The sequence below is a fragment of the Antennarius striatus genome, chromosome 15, assembly GCF_040054535.1.
Source record: "Antennarius striatus isolate MH-2024 chromosome 15, ASM4005453v1, whole genome shotgun sequence".
NCBI classification, from domain to species: Eukaryota; Metazoa; Chordata; class Actinopteri; order Lophiiformes; family Antennariidae; genus Antennarius; species Antennarius striatus.
Window position 1 is genome coordinate 5364060 of NC_090790.1, and position 23551 is coordinate 5387610.

Sequence of the window (23551 nt, forward strand, 5' to 3'; positions counted from 1 at the left end):
TATTAAAATGTATGTCCCTTCTTTCTGACATTTCCACCGTCAATACACGTGAGATAAATCACATTTCAACATGCCTTCTTGATCAGTTTGTGAAAACGTACAAACATTGTGAAACGTGGTGTGACTCCGGTTCTAACGGCGGTTCAGATCAGTTCCAGCAGAGACTCGAGCTGCCGGCAGTTAATCTGCCATAGTTCTGCGATACCATGTGACTCACGTCTGCAGGGGAAACAGGATCTGCTGCAGCGAGCATGGACTCTGCTCACGTTAAGACACCCGTTGTCCTGTACCCCCACGAGAACTGTTTACACACACACTCACACACACGTGTAAAGAGGACTCATTCATCAGCATGAGCAGCACATGCTGTTATAAACACGCCTTCCCCTCAGGATTCCAAGAAGCAGTCTCGTGTTTTCGGAGGTGAAGGTTGACCACCTAGAGATTAGAACTGTTCTCCTCGTGGTTCTTAAAGACGTTTTGGTGAGATTACATCACTTTGACTCTAATCCTGGGGTTCATAGTTCAAAATGTGTGTTTAAATTATTTTCAGTTTGTAACAAAATTCTGTGCTTAGGTGTAATTCACTACAACAACAACAAAAATCTCATTTACAGAAGAACAACCTGAAACAGCTTCTGTTCCTGAATTACCTATTCAGTTATTTTTTAATTAATTAATTGCTTCCACATTTTCTGGCATAGTTCGGTGCTCAATATGCTTAAAAATATTTTTCTTCTCAACACCAACAGAGTAGACGGGTTGGATTTAACAGAAAATTAATGCTACAAAGAATTCCACCAAAATATTAAGTACATGTTTTGTCAAATTAAAATTTATGTAGGACTAAAACACAATTTAACTATTCTCTTACAGGATGACCGTTAAGGTACAAACTTCTTTAGAGCTCTGTATCAGAAGCATGACTGCTGTCAAACTGCTGCTGGTGAAAACTATGTAACTTTGAAGACCCCTGGAGACCAAAGGAAAGCGTTACACAAACTGACATATTTTTTTCCCCACAAAGACAATGAGATTGTAGGAGATTTAGTTATTATGTCATATTATTACAACCCTTGGTGGTGGTGGTTGGTTTCCTGGCAGAATTACACCAATTTTCCACAAAATGTGGGTGTTAAGGGCTGCGGGTGAGCAGAGAATGCATTTGACTCTGGGGCAATTCAGAGAGATGCATCTGTTTTATTTATAACTTTCGTAAATATTAAAATCACGTAAATACTTTTATATTTCTGTGTCAATCAGAATAGTGAGGTGTGGGTCAAGATAATTATCCAGATCCAATAGATTAAATTATATACTGGTGTGAGATCTGAGTTCAGCTGCTTTACAGAAAGAAACAGACAGTGGGATCATTTGGTCCTGAGAGAAAAACACTCTAGAGTCCGTCGTTCATTCATTCATCTTCTGAAGACGAGACACTTACATTCACTTATCTATGTCCAGGTCACTGTGGTTTACACTGGAGTGTATCCCAACTGATGTGGGTGAGAGGTGGGGTACACCCTGGACAAGTCTCACAGAAACACACACCCAATCACACCTACAGACAATTTAAAGTGATTCACATAAGCTGCATGTCTTTGGAGGCTTCCACTTCCACGCAGAAAGGCCCCACGTGGAATCGAACCAAGAATCGTCTTGCTTTTAAATTTTTTGTCTTATACATTGGTCTTCATCTGGGGTTTTTCTTTTTTTTTAAATCTTCAGTCTCCTTGAATATGTTCCAAAAATGATCTCTACCAGTGAATACATGTAGTCCAGCTCATTTAATAATAATACAAATTTAACATTAAAGATTCCGTCATTGATTCTCCTCTCTCCTCTGAGTGCTTTTGTATAGTAAACCCATAATCAGTGTCCAACAACCCCACTTGCAAAGATATTTTGTATAATTTTGTTAATGAATTGAGAGATGAAATACTTGAATTTGTTACCCCCTGTATGTCTAGACAAGCATTAAAATAGGAGACGATATTAATTTAGTCTCCTTAATTCCTCCTTCTGTACCCCCACTCCTAAACATGAATAATAAATAGTACAACTTATCCTCCATCATCTTCACGGTAGACCGGAGCTACCAATTATGTCTTGGTGCCAAATTTATGCGTCATTACAATTGACTCATAAATGAACAAAAATTAAACTAACAAAGACAAAATAAACTGCAGGTAAAGAACATTATTTGTAGTTCTATACTGGAGATTACAACTAAGGCTAAATAAGAAAATGTTTTTAGAAATATTTTATTCTGATAATGTTAAACTAAAATAACTCGTGTGCCTTTTGGTAATTTTAAATTGGAATGTATTAACAGAACTGGGTTTCCATAAATTTGTATGTCTAGCTGTCAACCCCGCACCAGGCCCGAACCTCAACGAATGTTACCGGAAGTCCGGCTGGTTTGTTTACCTCCACTCCGCCATCAATACCGGAAGTGCTGTGAGCACCGAAGGGATTTTTTTTTTAAAGGATTTTTATTTATCTGCCTAAACTGGTGACAAATTCCAAGCACGATCACCAGCTTCAAAAATGACGTCTGTCTTTTGTTATTTTGAACTCTTTTTAACTTCACCACAGCTCTAGCTAGCCGGAAGTGGAGACGTCATAAAGAAAATCTGGTCACGCCCATAACGTGGCATTCAACCAATGATTTTCCAGGATTCTCTCTAAACCGGCACCACCGTTAGAAACACCTGAGGAGACGTTTTAACTCCTTTAACTCCTGAAGCTCATTTCTGAAGCAGATTTCAGAGAGAAAACATCGTTTTTGACCTGCAAAAATTCACAACAACTTTCATCGTCTAAAGCAAGAAAAGTTCAAGAGCTACATCGAACGGTGCCTCAATCTCCATCACTTGACATCTTTATTGGACAACAGAAGGTAACAGTAATAACTTTTAAATAATTTGACTAGTGTATTTAACAGGGCAGTTATTTGATAAATATGCTAATTTAAATGCACCCGACTTTAAAAACTCTTATATTACTTCTCTCATTGCTAAATTATAAACTGAAGAAGTGTTTACAGTTTTATTGAGGTAGATGTAATAATAGTTTAGTCAAATAATGTCACAGTGTCACTATGTATTTATTGAGTAAAGTATTTTAGACTCGTTCAAACTGGAAAATGAGTGATAAATTAATGATCGGCGCATGGACTTTGTGTACAAGTAAAGATAGAAACACAAACATGTTTTCCTTTTTATTTCAAAATGCACTCAAAATCTGAAATGGAATTAATAATAACCAGAAATGAAGTGGAGGTCATATGTTTGTGTAGAAACTACTAATAAGTGATATAAAAAGTAACCCATTGTTTTCGTCAATCAAATGATGACAAAAATACTTGTTTGGGTGAATATATGTCTTTAAATCTGACTCCAAAGAGTCCCTGCATCAACAGCCTTCACTAAACACTGTCTGACGTCCAGCTGAAACAGGTTCAGGACCTTACGAGCTGTGGTGTGGTTTTAACGTGAATATGTGTCTTAAAAAATAGATGGATAGATGGATACTTTATTAATCCTGGAGGAAATTGTATATATCCACTGCTCAGGCATTACATAACGAATAATACTGGATAAACACCAGGAGAAAAAGAAACACTGACATCACAGGACATACCACAAGACATACACTACACTAACAGACACATGCAGCACTAACAGGACTTATATATTAAACTATAACTAAAATATAAACACTATAAAATAAAATAAAAATAAACAGTATAAAATTTAAAAAATATAACAGTATAAAATTAAAATATAAACAGTATATAATTAAATTAAAATATAAAACAGTATAAAAATTAAAAAAATATAAACAGTATAAAATTATAAGTTATAAATTATAAAATGATGATAAATTTGTTAGTCTGTAACCAGACTCTTGTTGTGTAGATGTTTAGTTAAAGAAATAATTAGAAAATAATAATAATAAAATAATAATAATTGTAGAATTTTTATTTTTGGATTTACTTTTCTATGTATCCCCTGTCCAGATGAAACACCCTCAAGGTGTGGAGAGTTATCTGCTGCAGGTGCTGGGGGAAGACATTCTGTCCAGTCTGGAGAATGACAGTTTGTTGGTGGGGGAAACATCCGTCATCTCAGAAGACAATCCCATCCAGGCACAGGTAAGATATGCAGTTAAGAGTCATGGTGGGTATCAGAACTATTTGATCACGACTAAATATTGCACATTTGGACACACATACACCAGGCATATGCATGAAAAACATAACAAACAAAAGCAAATCAACACAACACACTTCTCCGGATAAAGCCCCTTTGTTTTGATGGAGATCTTGCAGTTGTTCATCTGTGTGGTTTTGATCAGCCCATTCTCCTTCAGCTGACGAGCTTTTTTTGGCGACTACCCATAGTGCCTCAGTCATTGTGACCAAAACAAATATCCTAAAATAATACAGTTGTTACATATGAACACGTTAGATCATAAATGAACAGCATGAAGACAATGAAACGATATATTCAAATGGAGAGGTTTTTATTGGTTGATATCACATTGTCCAGCATTACTGAGCATTCCACGCAAACAAACAGGGTCTCTGTAGACGACTCGTGTTTCTGTTGTGATCAGTGGTGGCTTTTATTGGACAGCTTTTAAAGTCACGGTTTTAATAGTTTTTAGTAGTTTACATGTTATTAACTTTATGTGACTACAAGTCACATAAAGTTAATAACATGTGGGCTGGTATTTATTTCTGAAAATAATGACATTGCAGTGTGAGATTGTAATTTCCTGTTTCTCTGTAGTAGTACATGTAGTTATTGATTGATTCATTGATTAGTATTATAATTATTACCAGCAATATTCAGAATTATGTAATCCCATTAAATCCTCTTCCAATCAGGTGTGTGACTCCATCGATCTGAACTGTCTCTTGGAGGAGATCATCAATGATTGTGAGGTGGAGGTGGATGTTGGAGACCAGCTGAGGAACACCTCCATCCCTCTAGCTGTCCCTACTCCTACTCCTCCATCTCCTCGTCTTTTTTGTTCTCCTTCTTCTCCTTTTCCTTCTTCTCCTCCTCGTTCTTCTCTTCTTCCTCCTCCTTCTCCTCCTTGTTCTCCTCCTCTTCCTTGTTCTTCTCTTCTTCTTCCTCCTCCTTCTCCTCCTCCCTCTTCGTCTCTTCTTCCTCCTCCTTCTCCTCCTTCTTCTCCTAGTCTCGTTCCTCCTTCTAATCCTTTTCCTTCCCCCCCCATGTCTTCCCTTCCACCTCCTCCCCCACCTCCTACACTTCCTCCTCCATCACCTGTTCTTCCTCCACACCTGAGCCAGGAGCAGGTATGACATGAAGTGAATGTTAGGAATGTGTGTTTGTGTGTAGTGTGTAATATGACAGCTATTGATGACTGTTAGCGCGTCATAAGTAGTTAGTAGATGGTAAATATGTTGTCAAGATAAACTAAATGACCGTTAGCATTATAGGACTAATAAAGGAAACTTAAATCTTATTCAGATGGAGAGGTTTCTATTGGCTGATATCACATTGTCCAACATTACTGAGGATCCCACACAAACACAAGCAGTCTAGACGACTGTCTAGACGACTGTTGTTTCTGTTGTGATCAGTGACGGGTTTTATTGGACAGCTTTTAAAGTCACCCGTAAAGGTTTTAGTAGTTGTAGCTGTCGCATAAAGTTAATGAAGTAAAATGTGGGCTGGTGTTTATTTCTGATAATAGTGACATTGCAGTGTGAGATTGGGATTTCCTGTTTCTCTCTAGTCGTACTAGTCGTCTAGTATTATTATTCCTACTACTACAATTATTATTGTTGTTATTATTATTATCATTATATTATTATTATCATTATTATCATTATTATCATTATTATTATTATTATTATTATTATTATTATTATTATTATTATTATTATTATTATTATTATTATTATTATTATTATTATTATTATTATTATTATTAACAGCAGTATTCAGAATTCTGTAATCACATAAAATCCTCTTCCAATCAGGTGTGTGATTCCATCGACTTGGGCCGTCTTCTGAAGGAGATCATCGGTGACTGTGAGGTGGAGGTGGATGTTGGAGACCATCTGAGGAACACTTACATCCCGCCAACTGTCCCTACTCCTACTCCTACTCCTACTCTTCTTTCTTGTCTTCCTTCTTCTCTTCTTTCTCCTCCTTCTTCTCCTTCTCCTCCTACACGTCCCATGTCTTCCCTTCCACCTCCTCCCTCACCTCCTACACTCCCTCCTCCATCACCTGTTCTTCCTCCACACCTGAGCCAGGAGCAGGTATGACATGAAGTGAATGTTAGGAATGGTGACATAATAAATACACAAATGTGTGATTGAAAATGTCTTCATTGGTTTATGGTAAAAACTGAAGATTTAACATGATTTTATGTCTTTGAATTTAATTTTTAATTGTGTGTCATGACTGGCTAACACCCCTCCCCTTCTCTCCACAGTATGTGCTGTACCAGGGGCCCCTGAATGCAGCATCTTTCCTCTACCCTCCTGCTCCTCTTCACCCAGTAAGACCGTGTTAAAACACACATTGTAAAGCAGCTGCACTCGTATAGTTTTAGAGAAATCCATTTCATTGATTGATTGTCACTGACAATGTCAAGATAACGTTTTGTTAATTTTCTTGATAATTGACTGTTTGTCTGATCTGCTGTTCTGTGTTTTTGTATCTCCAGTACAACGCTGTTCCACTGATGACACTCCCTCCACCAGTAACACCAAAAGTTCCTCCTGTTGGTTCACTGTGAGTAACACACTCATAAATACAAACACCAGTGAACACAGTTTCTCTGTCTACATCCACACACACTTTCTCTGCCAAGATGTCACAAAGAATACTTTCATATAGTTAACAGCTTTTATGGCTTTCAATGTTCAGTTAACAGGCAAGGATGGTTTGTTACTTTCTCCTTCTAAATGTATTCATGTATGCAAGTGTTCACCTTCTCTGTGTTTTTCTGTTTTTTTGAAGAAGAAAAAAGGCCAAGAACCGACATCAAGACAGCAAGCCTTACGTTAAGAAACCACCAAATGCTTTCATGCTGTTCAGCAAAGAGCAGCGAGCCAGTGTCAAAGCCCAGCTGAACACCATTGACAGCAGGAGGATCACCACAGTCCTCGGAGAGATGGTCAGTCCGTTTGTCCACACGAGTGATTAGATTTAGTGTCACAGGTACAGAAAAGATATTTAAACTGATGAGTTACAGCATTTCATCACAAAAAAACAGTGCAGGATGTTGTAGCGAGTCATCAGGATCTGTGTGTGTATTTATGCATCTTCTAATATGTTAATGTGCAGCAGGTAGTGTGTAGGTGTGTACTTGTGTGTTGGTGTGTGTGCTGACACTGTGTGGTTGTGTGTTTACAGTGGATGGCGCTGTCCTCGGCTGAGCAGGAGGGGTATTTCATGGAGGCCCACAGACTGAGAAGGCTCCATGAGCAGCAGTACGCCAACTGGACCCCCAACAGCGTAAGTATCTGTTTGTGATCTAACACATTTCCATCACTAACACCAGAACCGATCACTGAAAAATGTCTTCTGTGTTCTAACATCTCAGCGTTCCTAACATTTGAGAAATCATACAGATTTCATAAAGTGTCGTTTTTAACACTTCGTATCAATTTTAACATTCGCTTACATTCCAGGTTGTGGAGAGAACATTAGGACAATTAACTTTAAATGTAATCTCATCAATGTTTTGTTTGTTTGCAGGTGTGACAGAAACCTGGAGTTCCTGATGGAGATTTTATATAATAGAGTTTAAGTATATAGATATCTAAAATTAATGGATTTTAAATGTGTTAACACAGGTTTTAAACAGATGGTAAGTATGTTGTACATACGAATTATATGACTGTTAGCATGTCAGACATAGTAAATGGTAAGTATGTTGCACTTATAAAGTAAATGAATGTTACCATGTTAAAACTCATGGATGGTAAGTATGTTGTACAGGACTAATAATGCTAACGTTAATGCTAATAATAAAACTTAAATTGTAAATCTTACTCAGATGGAGAGGTTTCTATTGGCTGATATCACATTGTCCAGCGTTACTGAGGATTCCACGCAAACAAACAGGGTCTCTCCAGACGACTCGTGTTTCTGTTGTGATCAGTGATGGCTTTTATTTGACAGCATTTTAAAATCACCCGTAATGGTTTTGTGTTAATGTCCAGCAGGCAGTGTGCAGGTGTGTAGTTGTGTGTCTGTGTGTGTGTTGACAGTGTGTGTAGTTGTGTGTTTACAATGGATGGCGCTGTCCTCGGCTGAGCAGGAGGGGTATTTCATGGAGGCCCACAGGCCCCACAAAAACTCCCATAAAGGTTTTAGTAATTTTAGCTTATTACTACTACTACTAATATTACTTTTATTGTTGCTATTACTAATTTATTATTATTATTATTACCAGTAGTGTTTGGAATTCTGTAATCACATAAAATCTTCTTCCAATCAGGTGTGTGACTCCATCGACTTGGGCCGTCTTCTGAAGGAGATCATCAGTGACTGTGAGGTGGAGGTGGATGTTGGGGACCATCTGAGGAACACCTACATCCCCTAATTGTCCGTACTCATAGTCCTACTCCTAATCCTACTCTTCCTTCTTCTCTTGCCTTTTCTCATTTTTCTCCACTTCCACCCTTCTTCTCTTCTTCCTCCTTCTTTTCCTCCTCCTCTTCCTTCTCTCCTCCTCATCCCCCTCCTACATCTCCTGTGTCTTCCCATCCACCACCTACACTCCCTCCTCCATCACCTATTCTTCTTCCACACCGGAGCCAGGAGCAGGTATGACATGAAGTGAATGTTAGGAATAGTCATCAACAGAATGTCACCATGTTGGTCAAGGAAACAAACTGGAGTCCAGATGTTGTTGTTGTTGTTGTTCCCACTGAGCTTTACTGGTCAGCTGGTGACATAATAAACACACAAATGTGTGATAATTGTAAATTCTAGTGGCTGTTGTTTGATTGCTGTTGTTATTTATCTACCAAGATATCTTTTATGGTTTTCAATGTTCACAGAAGTAAGAAGGATAGCCTTTACTCATGTCTAGTTTTCTCCTGACTATACTTCCTCCTGTGTGTTGGTGCGTGTGGCTGTGTTTTTATCGTGAATGGCGCTATCCTCAGCTGAGCAGGAGGAGTATGTCATGGGTTTCATAGATGTTAATGTTATATCTAACATTTGAGAAGTCATACAGACTTATAAAGTGTAATTTTAACACTCAATGCAATGCAATGATTTTAACATTTGCTTACATTCCAGCTTGTGGAAAGAACATTAGGACACTTAACTTTAAATGTATTTTCATGTTTTTGTTTCTTTACAGGTGTGACAGAAACCTGGAGCAACTGATGGAGATTTTATATTTAGAGTTTAAGCATATTAATATCTATAATTAATGGATTTTAAGTGTGTTAACACAGGCATTGAGTAGATCGTAATTATGTTGTACAAATTATATAACTGTTAGCATGTAAGAAATAGTTAGCAGATTGTAAGTATGTTGTAAATACAGATTCAATGACTGTTATCATGTCTTTATATTATAAATATAAATATGTTTTATAAAATAAAATAACAGGACTTTATAAAATTAATTGCTTCCAGGCTAGTACTTTGATAGAACTTGTGTTTCATTTCAAGGGATGTAAATAAATCAAATGTAAATATATTTTGAAAATCTTGCAAGTATATTGTAAATAATTAGTAAATATGAATTTAAATTTTGAATGTGATAAGATCTTTCATTTATGCTGCATATATATTGTTAAAAAAAAGGGGGGGGGGATAGACAGACAGATGGAGAGACAGACAGGCTGACAAATAGGAAGATAGATGAACTGGTTGCTGGAAATTTGTCTGTAGCTGTAGAATTAGTAGAGCTGGGTGTTCTTACCCAGCTTTATGAACTCAAATCAAATTACAGAAAGACACACGAGTAAATTTAGTTCAACATTAAAATGTTTAAAATAAAATGTTCTGTGTATGGATTTAAACAGTGGAAACTGTCTTTATATTTGGAGTACATCTCTGCTAGACCACAGATCTTCCACATGGTGGCGCTGTGTGACAATCGAATGGTGTGAGCAGGTTTTTAGTTGTACTTTACAATGGAAATAGTCAGTGATGAAGCGGGATTTTAAGGTTTTGTAATGTTTGATTGTGTTTAAAATGAGAAAATGTGTTGTGTTTAGGCTCTAATATTTCACAGTAACCAAAGAATAAATGCATCTTTGAGCAAATTCATTTAGGTTTACGTGAATTCTTTGACCTAAAATGACTGATGTGTTGAGCAGAAGATCGATGTTAACTATTTCTGATGCAAAGTTCTAATTTATGTCCAAATGTTCAAATATGATGATATAAAGGATACGGTCGCAGCAGCCACTGTGCCATCAGAATTATTGACTCTTCTCTCGACACAAATTTAATATATGAAACTTAACTTTAATTTTTTAAAGTTTATATATACTGTATGTGTGTATATATATATATATATATATATATATATATATATATATATATATATATATATACACACTGTATATATACACTGTATATATATATATATATATACACTGTATATATATACACTATATATATATATACTGTGTGTGTGTGTGTGTGTGTGTGTTTTACTGATCAATTTTGTTTTTGACAAAAAACGATCAGTAAAATTTCAGTAATAGGGCGTAACTTAAAAACGGAATACTTGTGATCAAAATCCAGTATAATACAATTATACTTTATAATGTACTTTATATTATACTGTGAAATATATTTAAAATATTAGCTAGTAGATAAGGTAACAAGTATATAATGTAGAGTATATACAGTATATAATATGGAGCATATAGAGTATTCTTTCATATTGGACAGCATGTTACACATTTAAACATCCTGTGTGTGTTTCCAGCTGGAGAGGGGAAGTCTTCTAACAGGGTGTGATAAACAGGTGTCATGTGGGAACCGACAACCATGTAATGGAATCACTTTGGAGGTGAAAAATGAGCTCTGTTGCATTATTGAATGAGGCTGCGATGTGTCTGTGCATCTATGAGGCCTCATCAGGCGTCCAGCGCTCCGTAAACGTGTAGATGCTGTCGGCATCTGCTGCAGGTAGCCTGACTCCGAAGCTGCTGCTCTGGGATACAAGACAGCAAAATGATAAGATGCTGCAGCTTCAAGGTCATTTCTGGGTATTTACTCTTGGCCAAGTGAGAGAAACCCAAACCGTCATTAAATGTTTAGGGCGTCTGGTCTTCTTCTCTCACCCTGTGTGTGTGTGTGTGTGTGTGTGTGTGTGTGTGTGTGCTTATATGTGTGTGTTTGTCTCAGATAACAGAAGGAGTGAGAGTGTGTGCAGGAACTTAAGACAATGTGGTCCTTTGGCCATTTAGAGAAACCACAGCAGGACACACCACTCCAGCTCCATCAGTGCAGACCTGGTAGGACTCCACCGCTGCTGTTTTAGAGACATCACTGGGTCGGCTTTGGTTTTCAAAAGATATTGCAGTTATCCGTCATTGAAAGGGGGTGACATACAACAGTCGTCATAGTGACGACAACATCAGCCATCCTGCTGGTGAGGTAGACTGGGCCGACGCACAGGACGGAGGGATATTCTGTCATTGATATACATCATGCCGAGAAAACGTGAAACAGCTTCTATGGAAGAAAGTGAGTTGAGTTCTGTACATTATAAGTTGTGTTGTTTATAATAATACAGTAGATGATATTAGTGTGGTTCATTTCATATCAAATTTATCACAATAATTTGTTTTCCTTGTCCCTTAACACAAGTTACCTTTCTCTACACTCAGTATGTACTGACAGCATTATGTTTGCCCTGATGACAAAAGATGCAAACTCCAGACTTGTGCGAGTCTTTTCCACAAGCATGAACTTAATAAAGGGAATTATATGAAGTTTATCATCACTGGTTGTGCTACTGTCAGGGGGTTAGGGTACGTTTATCAACCTGGAACGCCTGAACTTCAGTTTGCGGCGCTTTAATTCTCCTGATGTACATGTTTCTCCTCTCTGGTATCACACAGCTCTGACAAAGACATCTCAGGTGATTATAAACATTACTAGTATTACTATTAGTATATTATTATACCACATGATCCAAAAAGGAGAAACGAACCCGTCTTCTTACAGTAATGATTCATGCCTGGTGATGAACTGATAAAATATATATAGGGTTAAAGTGGAGCATTTTTTACAGCGTGTCAGTAATTAATAAAATATGAAATAACAGGCAGGTTGGGACAGAGTTTCCTTACAGAGAGCTCACAGTCTTCATCGCTGGCATTAACTCTCAGCCTGATCCAAAGTCTACATGTTGTTGAACATAAATGCACATAAACACAATGTGCATCCGTTCCCTGCTCAGAGGTTTGCAGAGATGCGGAGAAAGACCACAGGAAATCTGACATCAGAGCAAACTGTTCACTTCGTCTGATATCTATTGAGTTACTTTGACGTGATGTGAAATCTTCATCTATGGGTTGTTAACGTTACGTTTTACAGACCGCTAGCGTTGGGATAAATCCTCTTGTCATCTTCCACACAGTGCAAAGAAAATGAAATGTTTCATGTCTTTTCAAATTTGTATTAGTTTGTGTTAAATACGAATGTTAATTCTAGGCTCATAGGGCTTACTGAATACTTACTGATTGCTTACTTAGTTCACATTTTTGTAAAATTATAACAACAAAAAAATCAAGGAGGCTGGTTTCACACTTCAAACTAACCACATTGGAGCTCAAGTGTTGGTGAAACCAGCTTTTCTTGGTTTGTCTCACATTTCATTGCCCTTGCTGTGCACATTAACCCAAATGACATGACCTCTGCAACTTCCTCCAGTCTGCTCATGCTCACAAACACAGACGTCACTCATCTGTACAAAATTTAAATCGGACTGTAAAATTATATTATACTTTAAGGTGGAAATTGGCATAAAGTCTGATGAGTGATTGCGGTAGAACAGGATTGTTGCCGGTCTGACTGATGTTCACATGTTGTGTTGACTATTTGAATGCTTTTTTTCTGTGTTTTTCTTCAGTTGGGATTGAGATCGATGCAGATTTGAATGACAGTGACGGTGAGTGAATAAAACATTCAATTGGATTGTTTCAGAAACATAATTATTCTTCAGTCTAATGTACTTTAATATTTGGTTCTAATCTAGATGATTTCAAGCAGAGGCGGGGAAACAGGAGGCAGGCAGGTGGAAGAGGTGCAAAAGGAAGAGGCCGGGGCAGAAAAGCAGCCAGCGAGGATGAAGACGAGGAGGAAGATGAAGCTCCCAGGAAACGCAAGGGAGGAAACAAGAAGTCCAAAAAGCGTGGAAGTAGTGCTGAGGATGAGAGCGAGGATGAGGCTCCCAAGAGGAAACGAGGAGCAGCCAATAAGAAGAAAGGAGGCAAAGCCCAGGATAGTGATGAGGAGGACAGCGACGACAAGAAAGGAAATAAAGGGAAGAAGGGAGGAGGAAGGAAAGGAGGGAAGGAGGATACACAAGATACTAAGGGCAAGAAGGGGGGTGCTAAAGGAAAGGACAAAGGAAAAGATAAGGACAATGAGAAGGAGAAGAAAAAGAAGAAGAAGAAGGATGACAGGTGGGTCAGAGCAAACACAACTGATTTTTATTTCCAGTCTACAAAGATGTCCCCTCCACAAACTCTCATCTGTCTCTCCCCCCCCCCCCCAGTTCTTCTGATTCCAACTCTGACTCCGATGAAGAGGAGGAGTCCATGTCAGAAGGCGAGATGGCCAAGCTCATGGAGGAGGTGGAGGAGAAGAAGAAGCTGATCACTAACATCAGGAACAAGCCATGGAGGATGAAGAAGAGGCTCACACACTTAAGGTTGTGTCCTACACCTGTCCCAGGATCCAGCCTCTTCTCCACCGCCTCACAACACAGACCCATTCCAATACTTGACATAAATTATTTGCAAGTTTTTTCCCTCTTCATTCCATGGAATGTTTTATATGTGATATTATGTGGAATCTAAAAAGAAAGAAGAAACTATAATACATTTGAGTATCATGAATACAGTATGTCTGCCGGTCCACTAGTCTCCTTTATTTTAAACTTGTCCAATCAGAAATCACATTCATCGTCCTACAACTAAATCTTCAGATGGTTGGATGGAACAGCCAACTGTTTAAATCTGGTGGGTCTGGATTATTTTGACCTGCACCAAATTGAACAGATAAACCCCTTACATTTTGTTTTTCAAGGATATCTACGCAGTATTCCCTGAGAAATAGGTGGGGAAAGAATCTCTGTCTTCAATGTTAAAGAAAAATAGGACTCAAAAATAGGATTCAACCCTTTATCCAGAGGCCCACCTTAATCCAGTGGAAGTGTAATCTGGCAAACACATATCCTCCCTCCAAATTTTATATAAATCTTTTCCGTCATCAAGTATGTCTAAATTGTTGAATCTGACGAGTACATACTTGTTTATCTTAAATCTAAAAAAAAATAAAAAAAAATCGCTGTTGCTGTTTGATGTTTCATGTCCTTAAATTACGACCCAAGACATGAATGAGCGTGGAGGAACATAAATCCAGTGGACTTTAGTAGATAGTGAATTCTGCTTCTTTCTTTTGTTCCCAGGGAGGCTCAAGAATTTGTGGACAAGTTTGAAGGAGCTTTGGGAAAAGGAAAAGGTAGAAAATGGTACGCCTACAAAGTGATGATGACAAAGGTCAGGCATAAAACTTACTCATTTTATCCTCTCTTTTTCATTGTGTTTGAGTGTATATTCCTCATATAATCTCTTTTTTTTTAATTTGCTGCCAGAAATGGATCAAGTTCCAGAGGGATTTTGAGAACTTCAGAACTGCCTGCATCCCCTGGGAGAGGAAGATAAAAGAGGTGGAGAGTAAGTCTTTTTTTAATTAATTTATTTATTTGCAGCAGTGCTCTTGCCTGGAAAAACAGAACAGGAAGTGGACAGATGCCACATTTAAATATCTCCTCAATGTCCTCAGGCCACTTCGGGTCTTCGGTGGCATCTTATTTTATCTTCCTGCGCTGGATGTACGGCATGAATCTGGTCCTTTTTGGTTTCACTTTTGGACTGGTGGTCATCCCAGAGGTGAGAAGATTTCAATTGATTTCTAGACTGTAACAAAATACTATTTAAAAGTTCTGGTCAAAAAAAGTTTCTAAATATTTCATTAGTATAAAAAACAATTCCATAAAAAAAAATACTGTAAGAAAAAAAATTAATAATGTCATTGCAGAGTTCTGGGTCAAAAATGTGAATTTTTTTCATGCAACTTTTATTTTATCAAGTGATCCATGTATTTGTTTCGGTTGATAGGTGCTGATGGGCCTTCCCTACGGATCCATTCCCAGGAAGACCGTGCCCAGAGCTGAGCAGGCCACAGCTCAAGATTATTCTGTCCTCATGGACTTCAATGTCAGTCTGATATTACCACCTGTTTGTAACACGCAAGATAATTCAAATACCTGTCACCTTCCTTTCACATGGCAATTGTTTTTTGTGCTGTCAATAGCCACTGCACAGTCTTGTCTTCTTTTTAACAAGAAGTTAAAAGTTTAAACTCTTTTTTTCAGGAAAATCCTTGCACCGCACAGATTGTTTGCTATTGAATAAGAAAAAGAAGAACATAAATGAGGACATTTACCTCTCGTTTCCTTAGGGCTACTGCAAATATTCAGTCCTATTCTATGGATATTACAATGACCAGAGGACCATCGGCTTGCTGAAGTTCAGGCTGCCCCTGTCCTACCTCATGGTTGGGATCGGCACCTTCGGATACAGCCTGATGGTTGTGATTCGCACGTGAGTCTGCAGCTGTTTCTCTGCTCGGGGGTTTAATCCGGTGTGGCTGCTTTTCATTCAAAGGTTATTAAGAGTCTAAGTCTTAAATTAATAGAAAGCACTTGATTTAAAGGGTGTCTGGTTTTTTTTTAAAGTGGGATTTTATGAGATACAGTCAGTTACCCCACAATAGATGGTTGGTAGATCACCAGGGTTTAGAAGCTGCTGGAGCATCGATGTAGGAAGATAGAGTATATTCTAGCCTTTCCTCCTCCTGCTTTTCCTAACTAGAGATGCTCCAAATGCTTTTGCTTTGGCAAAGTATTTAACATATAAAAAAAAAAAAAAAAAAACAAGCACTAGACGTGAAGATAAAACAATTGTAAATATGTGAATTTACCAGGTAGCAATGCAAATATCAATGTTCATTTTGAAGCTGTTCAGATGTCCCCATAGAGAAGGTCGTTTGTTTTTTGTTTTGTTTTTTTGCTTTTTCAGAATGGCCAAGAACGCAGACGTCGGTGGTGGAGACGGAGATGAAGGTGAGTTCACCTTTGCCTGGAAGATGTTCACCAGCTGGGATTACCTCATAGGCAATGCAGAGACTGCTGACAACAAATACGCATCTATCACCACCAGCTTCAAGGTAATAATACAACAATTTTGCAGTAAACGTGTGCTAGATCTTTAAGTCTCCAGTTCTATTTGTACACTGGTGATAAAGTCAATCAACTGTTCCTGATTTGTAAAAACAGGAGTCCATCGTTGATGAGCAGGAGAACCAGAAAGATGAGAACATCCACCTACGGAGGTTCCTCAGAGTTCTGGCTAACTTCCTGATCTTGTGTAGCCTCGGAGGCAGCGGATACCTCATCTACTTCGTGGTAAAGAGGTCTCAGGAGTTCGCAAACCGCGACGACCTCAGCTGGTACGAGAAGAACGAGGTAATGGTGGTGAGACAGTTCACGTGGTCCCTGTGAACAGTAATGCTTAATGAGAAATAAAGTACATTTAAAAAATGTATACAGTGATGATAAAGATGATTTTCTCCATAGATCCCCATCTAATGGGAATTTCCTATTTGTTTCTTTTGGGGTTTGTTTTATGAATGTAAAAAAAACCTCATGACCAGATTGCTGGTCATGAGTTCTTAAATACTTGATCTGGATATGTTATGGGTGTTTTTTCTGTGGTTTGGACAGCTGGAGCTCATCATGTCTCTGCTGGGTCTGGTGTGTCCTCCTCTGTTCGAGACCATCGCCGAGCTGGAGGACTACCATCCTCGAATCGCCCTCAAGTGGCAGCTCGGACGCATCTTCGCCCTCTTTCTGGGAAACCTCTACACCTTTCTGTTTGCCCTGTTTGACGAGGTCAACACCAAGGTAGGGTTACTGCATTCAGCTAATCTAATCTAATCCGGGTGTGCCCACATAGAGTCTGGATTGACTCCCTTCTGCCTCGCAGCTGAAAGAGGAGCAGTCCATTAAGAACGCCTCCATCTGGGCTATGAAGGAGTACTATGCCAACTACACAAGTCTGCTAAATGACACCGAGGCTACCCCACCCCCCATGAACCCTGCTGATGTCATCAGAGGACCGTGTTGGGAGACTGCTGTTGGCATAGTAATAAAAATACAAGCTGATGTTATTCTATAACACAAAAACACATTTTAGCTACGGAGAATTATTTGGCATCATTTAGGTAATTGTTGACCTTCCTTTTCGAGATAAATCTCACTGTAAATTCTGTCATTGTGGTTCCTCTAAACGCTGTGTAAGAATGAGGTACCATGCTGTTAGACAAACTGGGGCGCGAACCTTTACTTCACTGCATCATTTTCCCGACCTTGTTGTAGGAGTTTGTGAAGTTGACCGTGTCAGACATCCAAGTGACCTACTTGACGATCCTGATCGGTGACTTCGCCAGAGCTGTGATAGTTCGCTTCCTCAACTACTGCTGGTGCTGGGATCTGGAGGCCGGATTTGTAAGTCTGCCAGCTGAAGCACGTTTTCACTCAAATGTCATTTGAATACCTTATTTACAATCCCACTTTCATGACTGGGAGTGATAGAGGTATCCCACAAGCCTCAGCCAAAGCACACTAGTCCTGATCTAGGAGAGGACAAGTCTCTCAAATGCCTCCATGAAATGTGAGGTGGGCGCCGCTGGTCTGTTAGTCATTATGGTTCTAATTCGTCAATGCTCCTCAGCAGCACAGAAACACATAACTTCTACCGTTTATGAGCAACATCTGTTTTCACTCTGCGTTAAGATGTTGAGACGTCATGGAGAAATCAGCTCACGAAGCTGTAAAGGAACAGACCTGACATGACCTATCAGCACAGGCAGCAGTTAATAAGATGTTAGAAACACCTTTATTAAAGTAAAAGGAATCTTTACGTGCGTTGACATGCTTACACTCTAAACCCAGATGTTGTGCATGATAAATATTTTATCTACTCACTTTTTACGTGTTTTGCATGTCCAGTGTGATCACAATGCCATGCTGAAACGCTGTTGTTTATATAAGGAGGCAGGATTACGGCTGTAAACCAGGGGTGGGCAATTAATTTTTACAAGGGGCCACATGAGAAAGGGCCACACCAACGATAACATGGACATAATTCTGCTCAACTTTTTTCCTTTGTAAAATGCACTAAATTAATATTTTGAATAGCTGGTACTGACAATCAACACTACAAAACGCTCTATAAATATTTATATTAGGCTGTGTGAAATTGTGATGTTTAATTTATGTAATTTATGATTGGCCTCATGCGGGCCAGACAGAGACTTACAAAAGGTCGGATGCGGCCCCCTGGCTGCAGTTTGCCCAGGTCTGCTGTAGACTCATGTTTGATGATCTTCAAAACAATTTCCACCTGAACTGGAGAGATTTGTGTCGTATTTTATTCCTTCAGAGCATCTCTATGTGCTGATAGCTGTTTAAAGTTAATGACCTGTCATTACTAGTCATGTCACACGTGAACCCCAGCAGCTCACCTGAGATCTACTTCTCTGTACACCAAACTGTGGTTGAAACGCTATCAAGCTTTCAGACAGTAATCACTCTCTGTGGTCGCCCTTAGCCTTCTTATGGAGAGTTTGACATCAGTGGAAACGTACTGGGATTGGTCTTCAATCAAGGGATGATATGGTACAAACTTTATTTTATGCGTTCGTTACACATGCTGAGTTGTGTGAATTTACATGCATGAGTGTGTGTTGCTGCATGCATATCCAGTATCGCTGAGTGTATAGAAGATATCAATATCAACAATACAGCCTGGGGTTCAGGTTACACTGGAGCCAGACTTTGGTGATTATCAGCATCACTGTAAATGAGTATCATTAATATGTTACATGCTGTAGTAGATTAAATGGTGTTATGTAACATCACAATAAGCTACATCATGTGTATCACCTTACCGTGTCACTATGGACAGTTTTATTATCATTTTCATTCCATTTTTATTCAGTCAAGACATATAAATAATATATAATATTATAAGTCTTTGCTGTAATTTGTTATTTAATGTTACAAATGTGCGAATGCAATGGAAAATATATCTCCCATTGCTTTAGACCATCCCTGATCAACTCATGGGGAATTCCAAATGATTATATACTGCCGATATATTAAAGCCAGTATTAAAGTATTCACTATTAAAGCAATAGACACATGTTTGTGCTGAAAATGTTTCACATGAGGTTGTGTTTTGGTGAATTTCAGGATGGGTGCGTTCTACGCTCCTGGGCTTGTGGGCATCAACGTGCTGCGCCTCCTCAGCTCCATGTACTACCAGTGTTGGGCCGTCATGGCCACCAACGTGCCCCACGAGCGCGTCTTCAAGGCCTCCAAATCCAACAACTTCTACATGGGTCTGTTGCTTCTCATCCTCTTCCTCAGTCTGTTACCTGTGGTCTACACCATCATGTCCCTGCCACCTTCATTCGACTGTGGGCCCTTCAGGTAAAAACAGTCACAAAACCCCTCCAACACAACAAAAACCCAGTTGTGTCAGTCTATGTAGAGAAGAGGTGTGTAAATGCATGCTGACATATACATGTGGATATTTGTAGTGGGAAGGAAAAGATGTTTGATGTTGTCATGGAGACAATTGACCTGGACCTGCCTGCCTTCATGGGAACACTCTTCAGCTATGCAGCCAACCCAGGCCTCATCATACCAGCAGTGCTGCTCATGGTGTGAGTGTACCCCACATCCACAGTCACTAGTGGGACCATTATATACATTTGCACACTCACAATGTTTAAACTAATTTAAACATTTGAGCTACTTACTCCTGACGTGTTTTATTCTCATGTCTCATTATACTCATGAGGTTACATTTTGTTGATGAGCATCCTGTCGGTTCTTTCATGCTATCAGGAGCTACATCTCAAACTGCATGACGTTGTTCATTCACATGCGACACAGCCAATCATGTCGTTGAGTGTAAAACTACACTTGCTGTCTTTTCTCCCTGACAGTCTGGCCATCTACTACCTGAACTCAGTGTCTAAAGCCTACCAAAACTCCAACATAGAGCTGAAGAAGAAAATGCAGATGGTAAGTAGAAAATTATGCCTTTTCTTTTTGTGTAGGGGGTTATATTACAGAACTGCAGACTAAAGAAACAACCACATATTAATGACTTTATTTAAACTATGACTTTTAAATCATTTTAACTCTGTGGGACCTCCTAAACAGCACAGGTTCATTTTCAAAGCATCACAAAATATCTGTAACTTCCCCCCACCTTATTTGCACCATGTCAATTTAATGTCAGGCTAGATTTTCATGGCTTTTACGGTGCGGCGGATGAATACTAATTTATCCACTGCCAATAAAGTTGCAATGTGCATGCAATATATAACATGTGTTAGCTAAGGGAGGAAGCTGGAGAACTGATAGCGAACCCAAGCAGACACTATTCACTACTACTCACTTAAAGACCATGTGTTGACACATAATGCACTTTTTTAATTTGATTTTTTTCCAATAAGAATAAAAAAGAGATTATGTCTAATGTTTCTCTCTCTCTCTCCCTATGTCTGTGTGTTCAGGCTCGAGATGAGGAGAAAAACAGGAGGAACAACACAGACAGCACAAACCAAGTCATGAAAGACCTGGAGGACCTGCTGCCGAACCGATCCCTCATCCCTCCGTCTCCTCCACCAGAGCCTGGTCAGTAAACTCCTCAACTGTATAACATTAATTACAACGCCATGGTAACCGTGTGTTCAGTATTTTTATTCCATAAAGAAGAGTTTCATAACTACAGGTAATCATCAACCTACGAACACTTTTTTTCCCCCAAAAAAGGCTGTTAGAATTATTCGTAAGTCATTATTAGATTTCAATCTATAGTCATCATTTAAATGTCATTACTGCTATAAATAGTAATATCCCAAGACTGACCAGAAACAATTACAGGACATAAAAACAACACATAATAAAACATGTGAATGATGCACTGATGCGTTTCCTGGTCGTTAAAAGTTCAACCTGACACCTTATGCGTAATTAATCTGTTTTATTTCCATTAAGTTTCTTTATTAACTTAACCAATCATTAATATCAAATAGCAAAACATTCAGAGTTCACAGTTCAGCGTTCAGCGGTTAATGTTTTTGGGCAGAAACCTAACCCTGTAAACATTGGTTCCTACATCATTTAGCTTCTACAGGGAGACAAAACAATCTTCTTCTTCAAAACAATCAATAATTTAAAAAAAATTATACAAGGCAGTCTTACAGGTAGTCTATAGTCTACATTGATGGATTTAACTTTCAAGCTGACCTGAATTGTCTTCAGTCTTGATATTTGTGAACGTTAAATAGTAATAATTCTGATAATGTGAATTTAGAAATCTCAGGCTGCAAATTGAATTTGATTCAACATTCTGCCAATTAATAACTTCTCCTGACCAAACAGAAAAGACACCAGAACCGGAGACAAAGCCAACAAAGACGAAGCCGGGTTCAGCCGCAAAAGGTGTCAATCTGCAGAAAGACGTGACTCTGGCTTCACCTAACCCCAACGTTCGAGAACCAGTGAGCCGGGCCCCAAGGGCAAGAGGACCCGGGCCGGGGCCGGGTGCTGGACCGGGTCGAGGCCGTGGAAGAGGGCCCCCTCCAAGATAACAGTGTTCACCTTTCAGACTTATAGCTTTAAAAAGGATCAAAACCCAGAGGAACAGACGCATCGACCTACATTACACCCTCATACTTTAACAGAGATTATTTTGAAAATTACATTCTAATTTGCAATCTAGATGAGGGTTTTACAATTTATTGCTGTAAAAATGTTTCGTCTTGATTCATTTAAGATGAATGACTGAAGTTTGTTGATCCATGGTTTTTCTAATATTGATTTCACACAATCTGGATTCCAATAAATTGAGGACACTGTAATACATAAGTGACACAGAATGTCTTTATTTGCTAATCCTGTGTGACAAATACTGTCTTTTTGCTTTACTTCCTCAGTTTCATAGGCTCTTGTAAAGAGAACAGTTGAACAAAATCCATAGAATGCGTTGTGTAATTTCACAGAGATAATTTAACAGAAGGGAACAAAGGATTTCATTTCTGCTTTTTGCGGATGATGTTGTCCTGTTGGCCTCATCGAAACTGGACCGTCAGGGTGCACTGGGACGGTTTGCAACTGAGTGTGACGTGAGTGTTACGAGGATCAGCTCCTCTCAATCCGAGGCCATGGTTCTCCACCAGAAGAGGGCGGCGTGCACTCTTCAGGTTGGTGGAGAGTCTTTGTCCCAAGTGGAGGAGTTTAAGTCTCTTGGGGTCTTGTTCATGAGTGAGGGAAGGACGGAACGTGAGATTGACAGACGGATCGGTGCAGCTTCTGCAGTGATGCGGTCGCTGTACAGGTCTATTGTGGTGAAGAAGGAGCTGAGTCGCAAGACAAAGCTCTCGATTTACCAGTCAATCTACAGTACGTTCCTACTCTCACCTATGGGCATGAGCTTTGGGTCATGACTGAAAGGACAACTCCTGGATACAAGCTGATGAAATGAGTTTCCTTCGTAGACTGGCTGATAGAGATAGGGTGAGGAGCTCAGTCACCAGGGAGGAGCTCGGAGTAGAGCCCCTGCTCCTCCGCCTCGAGCGGGGCAAGGCGAGGAGGTTCGGGCATCTGTTCCAGATGCCTCCTGGAGAGGTGTTCCGGGCATGTCCTACCCGGAGAAGACCCCGAGGAAGATCGAGGACATGCTGGAGGGACTATGTCTCTTGGCTGGCCTGGGAACGCCTCGGGCTCCCCCTGGAGGAACTGGAGGAGGTGTCTGGGGAGAGGGAATTATGGGCATCCCTGCTGAGACTGTTGCCCCTGTGACCCCGGATAAGCGGTTGAAGATGGATGGATGGAGTGCTGTTATTGTGTGATTTTTACATTTAAAGGAAAGGGGATGTTGTGATGTGATGTATAGTAGCCACTAGATGGCAATGTTGGTGACTATGCCACAGCTATATCCAACCCACACCTCAAACATTTCCCCAGATCTTAGATAGGATGTATGACCTGTATGCTGCCAACTCTACCAGTCTAAATAAAGTGACATATCAAGAACCCAAGTTTCCTCCATCTTCAGAAGAGATCAAGAATGTGGAGGATTTTAAGTACTTTGGGTCAAAAGTCCAGAGCACTGGAGAGTGTGGAAAAGAAAGTC

General features: G+C 39.4%; 2 protein-coding genes across 2 annotated transcripts; both read left to right on the forward strand.

Annotated features, from left to right (window-relative positions):
- The first annotated feature begins 5205 nt into the window (after positions 1-5205).
- Positions 5206-9619, forward strand: LOC137608834 (transcription factor 7-like 2). Its single transcript, XM_068335425.1, has 9 exons — positions 5206-5332; positions 6023-6307; positions 6484-6549; positions 6718-6785; positions 7014-7170; positions 7410-7511; positions 7755-8368; positions 8500-8828; positions 9373-9619. Exons 1-7 carry the CDS (start codon positions 5249-5251, stop codon positions 7758-7760), a joined length of 768 nt encoding a protein of 255 aa, XP_068191526.1. The 5' UTR covers positions 5206-5248; the 3' UTR covers positions 7761-8368; positions 8500-8828; positions 9373-9619.
- A 2802-nt stretch (positions 9620-12421) lies between these two features.
- On the forward strand, positions 12422-22215 carry tmc2a (transmembrane channel-like 2a). Its single transcript, XM_068335417.1, has 20 exons — positions 12422-12446; positions 13117-13155; positions 13243-13672; positions 13765-13920; positions 14680-14770; positions 14866-14947; positions 15057-15163; positions 15392-15490; positions 15735-15877; positions 16355-16502; positions 16612-16800; positions 17059-17238; positions 17321-17479; positions 17713-17841; positions 18947-19014; positions 19591-19830; positions 19941-20066; positions 20352-20430; positions 20928-21048; positions 21799-22215. Exons 1-20 carry the CDS (start codon positions 12422-12424, stop codon positions 22005-22007), a joined length of 2820 nt encoding a protein of 939 aa, XP_068191518.1. The 3' UTR covers positions 22008-22215.
- Positions 22216-23551: the final 1336 nt, after the last annotated feature.